Genomic DNA, 8,611 nt, shown 5'->3' with positions numbered 1-8,611 from the left:
TTTCTCTCTCTCTCTCTCTCTCTGGCAAGAACACATGAGCTACGGCAAAAACCTTCTAGAAAAGAAAAAAAAGAAAACCAAAGTGTAAAGTAAGTAACACATCAAAGGTCACATAGTCAGAATGTGGTAGATTCAGGATCTCAATGAAGTTCTGTCACACAACATGTGCTTGTGCCTTCGGACTTTCCAGCAGAAGTTAGCAAAACAGAGTCCATCTTCCCCTCTGCATTCACAGCAAGGAAACCTAAAACCTGACCATTTCCCTGTAGTTTAAGACTCTTTTTCTCTTTGCACTATATCAATCAGAAGTATTAACCTCTGTTTATTATTTAACAGTGTTTTCGGTGGGAAAAAAAAAAACCACACACACAATAAGAAAGAACCTTTAGATTTTGAAATGATGAATGAAGCTTTTGACCTGAGACTTGTTCACATAACTTTGTGCAGTGGGCATATTTAATAGATTGTGCCTGTGTCAATATTTCTATTCCCTACCAGAAGATCTACTTATTTGACTGATGTTTTCTATCCATGTACGGGATTTTACTACACCATAACTATTCATTTATGTATGTCTGATGCAGCCTCATATTCCCATTTATGTCTATACAAGCTTCGTTATATTAACCATCCCGAAAGAAAACACATGCAAACCAAACTGGCAAACTCTGCTGACTGTTCTGACATATGCAGTAATTTATATTCATCAGTATTTATTGAGCACCTATTATCTATCAGGTACTGAGCAAGACCTGTTTTGAATTATTCTAAAATATTTTTAAAGTCACCATTCACTTTAAGCTAACTGTAATTTGAATTCACAAATGCATGAGTGTGTGTGTGTGTGTGTGTGAAAGAGTCTAGTGACAGCCGGAGAAGGGTAGTGGAAATAGCAAAATTTGTAACATTGGTTATAAACTAAATGTCAAAAAATTCATTCAACTACAGAGACCCTGAAAATAGGTATATTTTTCTAGAGGCAAAGATTCACATAAAGACTTCAAAAATTTATGGAAAATGTGTATTTTTTTAAAAAATACTATATGCGTCAACTCCAAACATTTTACACCAAAAGCAACTCTCACACTTTTCAGTAAGCCATTTGTCACAAACTTTTCGAAGAACTCTAGTAGGATACAGTTTAACATAAGACCAATTTAAATAACCACTTTAGGTATTTTCCCCTTTATGAAAACATGTACAATAATTTAACATGTTCAAACATAGATTGGGGATATGTTGTATGGAAATAACTCTCTAAGCAAAGTACTGTTTAAACTCAAATTTCACTAATATTCCTGTTCCCTAAGTCGGAGCATCCACTTCTCCGTATGCTGTTTTTGCTTCCAGTGAAGTGATGCCATTTGGTCTCTAGGTACCACTTAAAAGGCAAAAGCAGGTTGAAGTAATGTGGTGAGAAAACAATGGATAAAAGAAAGAACTGTTTAGATACCTGAGGCTTGCTTTCCATTTGTCTGAATCTGGGGTTTGTGGAAGAATGTTATCCTCTCTTACTCCTTCCAAACTAGTGTATATATTAAGCTCTTTGAAATGTGAGTATTATGGGAAGGATCGCAGTTGCTTTAAATTAGAGAAGTTGGCAAGTGCCTGGGAGAAGGAGTGGGAGGTTGTTTAAACCGAGAAAGACAGTTGCAAAACTTCGTACGCCAGCATGAGCTCCAAGCTTCAAACGCATTCTCATGATCAGACGAGCATTTTCTTTTTCATCAAGTTATTTTTTGCATTGGTTTGGAGCAGCTTTGAATAATAAACACATATTTCTACTTCACATTTTTGAAGGTTTCTGAATTCATGGGACAATCAAAACAAGAAAACTTCATGTTTTGGGGGAAAGTTTGATATCAGCAATGCCCAGGAAAGGTAAGTTACTGTTTTCACTTCAGTTTTTCTCTTTTTCCTTCCTGTTTGGCTTTCATCAAAATATTTACTGGAAGAACTCAAGACAGCTACTTGTAAAGAAATTATGGAACTTGTAGAAAATATGTCAACAAATGATAAATCAGAGGTCGAAAAACCTCAGCCGTACTGCTTTCTCCTACTTTCTGTTCTGCTTGATATATGAACCTCTGTGAAATATCCTTGACTATATGAAAAATGCCATTTTTCTTAGAAAATGGGAGGGGGTATCCTTCAAAATCTCCAGTCTAATCAGCCTACCATTTGCCAGGGTGGGGATGAGCTAATTTATTGCCAACGTAAGAGTATTTCTGTTTTCTTCTTCCATTATATGCAACTCAACTTCTGGAGCTATGATCTTAATCTTTCCCATGGAAGATTTTAATATCATTCCAAATTTTTCTCATGTGTGGCTACTATGACTTTTTATAAACTTGTTTGGGAAAAGATGTTTTTAAAAGTTGAATAAATCATTTGACCTTTCTTTCGTATGGACGTGGGAGGATGTTACCAATATTATACATCCTGATGGGAGGGGGAAAGAGCCAACTCAGCATATATTAATTCAAGTCGTGGTTTGCTGACAAAGTTGTTGTTTGAGTAAAGTGACGTTGCCTTTCCAATTGTGCCTCAGGAACAGATAGGACAGAGAGGCTAGGCTGTTTCCCTGTTTTCCTATATGTCTGTCATGGAAGTAGGTGGATTGGAGGACGTGCGATCCACTGTTCTATCGCCCTGAGAAAATCTGTTATCAGTGCTCCCATCTTTCCAAGGCAGAATTCCAGGTGCAAAAACTAGATATCCACAGAGAGCTACGAGTTCTTCTGGCAGGCTAAGATTTCATCTGATCCCCACGTTTCATTCCTCCGTGCACATAAACCCACAGGCAGAGGTTAAAATCGCTGGGACTTGGACTGTGCTTGGTTAGTTAGGGACATCTAGGTGGCCTCGGCCTGCAAAGCCCACTGGCACAGAAACTAGGAAACAACCCTGTTAGGCCTGGGTGAGAGACGTGAGGCACTGCCTGCCGCTGCTCTTCGGCTCAGAGGGCTCTGCCTTCGTGCTGGGCTGGCCATTTCTGTTTCTGGATTATTTTCTCCTCTGTCAAATTCTGGTTACATAGGTGGGCAACAGTGGCTTCCCCTGCCTTGTCCTTGGTGAAAGAAATGGGCAGGACATTATTAAAGAAAAGCAAGAGGGCGTCTGGGTCAGCTCGCTGCAAGGTAGCCCAGCGGCACTGTGAGTCGTCTCTCTCCATCCATGGCTGACAGTGGGATGAGTGGCCGGCGACTGCCAACTGAGCCTTCTCCTTCCTGAACCTTCTCTCGCTTCTCTCCTCATGGCCCACAGAACATTGACAAAGGGAGCAGCGGCGGGACGGACAAGATTATTACCATCCCTTCTTCCGCACCCTCTCGGCCCTTCCCAGGCCAGTTGGAGAAGCCCCCACCCTGTTTGGGGCGCGTGGGGGTGGGGGTCTCCAGGGCCAGACCAGTGACCTCATTGCAGACAGCAGGAGAGCTGGGATGGCCCCCGCTTGCATGGCGCCTAAGTGCACCCTGGGGCTGGGTGTGGCCGAGAAATGCGCAGTGTGCCCTGACTTGACTGCCGGGGCTGGAGCCTGGACTTATCACGGGATCCCACAGCGGCTGCCCGAATCCCCCGAAGCCGCTCCGGCAGGCCCCACCCCTCCGTCAGGCCCCCCCTCTGGGTCCCAGGACAAAAACAAAAAGGCCCTCCGGGCTGCTGCAGAATCCCGAGCAGGCTGACTTGCCCGGCGCAATCACTGCGGGCTTTGTGACGTAACCTGGACAGCACCCTGGAAAAGACGGGTCAGTGTTGTCCCCAAAAAGACACTGATGAGAGAGGCCCACTGTGACCTAATCATGCCTCCTGGCCTTAGGCTGCCAGAGGCAGCATGTGAGAGGGACAAGGAAGGAGGGAAGTGTTAACTAGCGAATTGCCAGAGCCCGCCGCCTAGGTCAGACCCTCCTGGTGGCAACGCAGGCCTAGTCCAGGCTGCAGCTGCGGTGTGGAGCCCCAAGTCCACAAACCTGGGCCTGAAAACCCCAGCTCACGGATATGAGACACGGTTGTAATTCAATAAACCTTAACCAAGCGTCATTCCGTGCCAGGTACTTTACCCAGACATAGTCCTTGATTGGCAAAGACAGACCTAACGTCAACAATACTGTAGGGAACAGGCAGGAACACAGGAGGTGCTTTGCAAACTGCCTGCTGTAACCCAGGAAAGTTCCCACAGAGCCGTATGTGAAATAGACCTCCCAGAGCAAGTGAAATACCAAGAGCCCAGGCAGCTGCGAGGCGGCAGGAGAAGCCGGCTTGCAGAGGCACAGAGGTGTAATGACCATGGCATAAACCAAGTTGCTTGGGAGTGGGAGGCAGCATGTGAGAGGGACAAGGAAGGAGGGAAGTGTTAACTAGCGAATTGCCAGAGCCCGCCGCCTAGGTCAGACCCTCCTGGTGGCAACGCAGGCCTAGTCCAGGCTGCAGCTGCGGTGTGGAGCCCAAGTCCACAAACCTGGGCCTGAAAACCCCAGCTCACGGATATGAGACACGGTTGTAATTCAATAAACCTTAACCAAGCGTCATTCCGTGCCAGGTACTTTACCCAGACATAGTCCTTGATTGGCAAAGACAGACCTAACGTCAACAATACTGTAGGGAACAGGCAGGAACACAGGAGGTGCTTTGCAAACTGCCTGCTGTAACCCAGGAAAGTTCCCACAGAGCCGTATGTGAAATAGACCTCCCAGAGCAAGTGAAATACCAAGAGCCCAGGCAGCTGCGAGGCGGCAGGAGAAGCCGGCTTGCAGAGGCACAGAGGTGTAATGACCATGGCATAAACCAAGTTGCTTGGGAGTGGCCAGGCTCTGGTTTCCAAAGTGCGTTCTAAGGAGCACTAGTTTTCAATAAAAAGGTAACCAAAAACATTTCCTAATCAGGGAAATTAGGGAATATGAAGAGTTGTGGTCTAGAGCAGGAGCTCTGCGGTCACAAATATCTGACTCAAAATCTAGGTCTCCCCGCTTAACCTGGAAGAATCTGACCATCAATTTCTTCATCTGTTAAATAAACTCAATCACATCCGTCCTCTAAGGACAATCTGAGGATTAAATTAGGGAATGCTAATTTCTTCACTACAGAACTTCTTACACATTTTAGTTGGCTAATGTGTCCTACACTTCTCCGTGAGTGGATCATTAGAATCTAATGTTTTTCAAACTCATTTGACCATGAAACCATGTGTTCCCAAAGAGTATTACACAACGACCATAGAATGCATGGTGGGAAATAATGAGATCGAGTTGGCTGGTGAGTTGTGGCCTCATGTCATGTAAGAGCCTGAAGTGGCTGAGATTTAATTGAACTTCACAAATTGTCTTCTACCTTTCTATGAAAACAGAATCCAACATCTTGGATCCTCAAATCTAAGTAAATTGATCTTTAAAAATCATTGTCAACTTTTGAAAGGAAGAGGAAAGTAAAACATCGTCTCGTTAGTAATTTCACAATGAAAAGCCAAGCTTCACCTACAGTTTGAGGAACTGCTTAGCAGTTAACAGTGCAATAGATAAGGAAACAAATCTTTCTTTCAAGAAATAATCAATTGAATGAGGAAAATAAAACATGCATTCTAATATCTAAGATGCCAAATTAGATATTGAAAGACGATATAAGAGAGGCTCGAAGTGGACGGGAATTCAAAGAGGAGCTCAGAAGTGCCTGGGATAGCCAGAGCAACCAGTCACACTCTTTGACATTAACCATACGCAAGGATCGTTGTTAAGGACTTTACGACATGATGACCCACTGATATCTCGTAACCAAGGTAAAACTTGGGTGTGGAGGTAACCATTTCACATGTAAAAAAGCCTTCCTGTAATCCTTCAGGACCCAAGTGGCAGAGTAGTCTCAAACACCCTCCATTTGATGTTCTATGTCCATCACCCAGAGAAGACTGCTCAGAAGAGGTTGACATGTGTTTTGGCCTTGAAAGATGGGTAGGAATTGATGCAATGGACATCCCAAGCAGAGGAGAATATTAGCCAGTATACAGGAGAGAACAGCGTAGAGAGGAGCAGGAACCCTGCCCTGCCCAAAGTGCAAGCTTAACAAGCAGAGGAAGGAGAGTGCAGACTTGGCAGGCACAAGGGAACGGTAAATGGTTAGGTGATGTGCGTGCTGTCACTCTGATCTGATCACTGCACCTGGTATGTGTGTGCTGAAATGTCACACTGTACCCTACGGCAGTATAAAATAGAGAGAGGGCCAGGAGGTAGCATGGTGGCTAAGGCGCTAGATCCCTATGGTTAACTGCATGGTTCCAGTTCCTGACCTGAAGACCTGAAAAACACACCAGGTGTGCTGCATGCATGCCCAAAATTGTGGGAGGAGAATGGAGAAGGGATTGTGACATGGCCATCTCCCCTGGGGGGTGATTTCTAACTTTCCCCCCTCCTTCTGTCTTTCTCTCATTTGTGCCCTATGGCAAAAATCTTTAAAAATTAAGAAATAAAACAAATTAAATTAAATTAAAAAATTGTACCATCAAAGACTTGGTTGGAATCAGATCATAGAAAGCCTTGAATGTCAAACCATAAAGTTTGGGTTTTTTAATGGCGTAATCGTAAAAGTTTGTAAACAAGACAGCAATAAGATGAGGGCCAGCCAGTGGTGCAGCAGAGGCACAGCAGTGATGTGGACTCCGGTGGGAGTGCCATCTGTGTCCTGGGCCTCCCCGTGTATGCTGCCATGTGCACATGCCCACGATGTGGGCTGATTTGGGCCTGGTGTGAGTCACAGAGTGAGTGCCTTGTTGGAGGTACCTGTCTCTCTCATACAGAAAAAATTAATAAATAAACTTTAACAAAGGAAAAAAGAGGGACAGCCAGTGGCATGGCTAAGGTGGCTGGATCCCATGTGTTTGACTGATGGTTCAAGTTCTGGATCTGGTAACTTGCAAAACATACCAGGCATGTGTACATGTGTGCACGAAATTTTGAGAGAACAGGGAGGAGAGGGGTTTGCGACATGGCCATCCACCCTGGTGTGTGTGTGGGGGGGGATTTTCCTCTCTCTCTCTCCTCTCTCTCTCTCTCTCTCTCTCCACCTAGCTTATGTGCCCTATAGAGACACTTTATAAAAAAAGAAAAGAAGTAACATGATGAGAACAGTGATTAGGTGATTAATCAGTGCACAGCAGTGGAAGCAATTACATGTCCAGTTGAAATCTAGACTTGTCCAGGCAAGTGCCAGCAGCAGTTGCTCACACAGCAGTAAAGGGGTAGAGGGTCACATTCGGCACAGTCTACACCAAGGCCTTAACCAGCACAAGGATTTTCAAAATAATCCTGAGGCCTCACCAAATTCAGATTCCATGTGGGCCTCAGTTTCAACCCTGCACAATGGGATAGGAGTGGAGTATGAGGCAGAAGGGCCTAGTTGACCTTTAAGGTCCCTCCCAGCTATAAAATCCCATGAAGATAACATGCTATGCACTTTTATGGAAATCATTAACTATACAGTTCCCTATTCTATCACCAAGTTCCAGACCGCTTCTTCATATCAATCTGGCTTGTTTCCAAAAGAACTTTAGGGACTACAAAAGTTTTATGAGTTTACAGCTATTGCAATTACATAATAATGTTATTGGCACGCAATGACTGGCAGATGATACACTTTAATATATCCCTTCAGGAGAAACTCTTGTTTATCCTCCTTGCTGTCTGCCTTTTGCAACCCTCAGCTGTCTGAGCTTTACTGACTGATAACTCTTCCTGCAGTTTGCACTATGTCAGAATCTCCCAGTGCTTTGAATGATAGTTATTCATACAGGTGTCATGACTTCAGCAGTTCCCAAAGAGGTGGTAAGCTTTTAGAGAGCAGGGATTCATTCACTTTTATATTCATCAATGCCTTGCAACTATAGTAGATCTGAATCTTAATTTACAAACGCAGATCTATGAGAAATGCCATGTTTCTTTATTTGGTTCAACTTAACTCTAATTTCAAGAATACATATTTGTAGGAACTTCAGTTCTTCACAAGGGTCAGGTGAAGATCCTGGGAGATCTTCCTTCACACCAATTATGCCCACTTGAAAATGACCAGTTCCTTCAATGTCTGTGGATTATGCTTTTAAACCCTGCCTGGGGACTTGGAACCACTCTCAAGGATAAGAATCTGATGTCAAAGCAGCACCAGACAGCCTGCTCCTGAAGTCTGGCCACACAGGGTAGGCAACTTCTCACAGATGCCCCGACCCCCTAGTCATTCCAAGCCTGGAGAAATCTCCCATGAAATGGCCTTCTTTTCTTCCTTCCCAGCATTCCCTTAGACTTAGACTTTTAAAAATAAAGGAGAGGGATCAGTAGATGGTGTAACAGTTATGTGGCTGGACTGCCACATAGTTGATTGCAGTTCAAGTCCTGGACTCAGCACCTAAAAACTCATGCTGGGCACATGTACGTGTCCAAAATCCCAGTAGGAGAAGGGATTGTGGCATGGCCAAATCCCCTGGGAGTGATTTCTCACTTTCTGTCGTTCTATCTCTCTTTGTCTCTCCTGTGACCACACATGCCCTACAGCAAAAATCTCTCAAAGAAAGAAAGAAAGAATGAAAGAAAGAAAGAAAGAAAGAAAGAAAGAAAGAAAGAAAGAAAGAAAGAAA

At 44.1% G+C, this 8,611-nt stretch overlaps 1 protein-coding gene across 2 annotated transcripts in view; it reads left to right on the top strand.

Moving 5' to 3' along the window:
- Positions 1-1,430: 1,430 nt before the first annotated feature.
- The window catches only part of C1QTNF7 (C1q and TNF related 7), a 134,478-nt gene continuing 127,297 nt past the window's right edge, over positions 1,431-8,611 (top strand). For both annotated transcript variants that reach the window (XM_006144895.2, XM_006144897.2), the window contains exon 1: positions 1,431-1,881. In XM_006144895.2, coding sequence (XP_006144957.1) covers positions 1,869-1,881 — 13 coding nt within the window. In that variant the 5' untranslated portion in view covers positions 1,431-1,868. The remainder of the gene's footprint in view (positions 1,882-8,611) is intronic.

This window comes from Tupaia chinensis, unplaced genomic scaffold (genome assembly GCF_000334495.1).
Source record: "Tupaia chinensis unplaced genomic scaffold, TupChi_1.0 Scaffold000138_1, whole genome shotgun sequence".
NCBI classification, from domain to species: Eukaryota; Metazoa; Chordata; class Mammalia; order Scandentia; family Tupaiidae; genus Tupaia; species Tupaia belangeri.
This window is presented reverse-complemented; position numbering and strand designations above follow the sequence as displayed.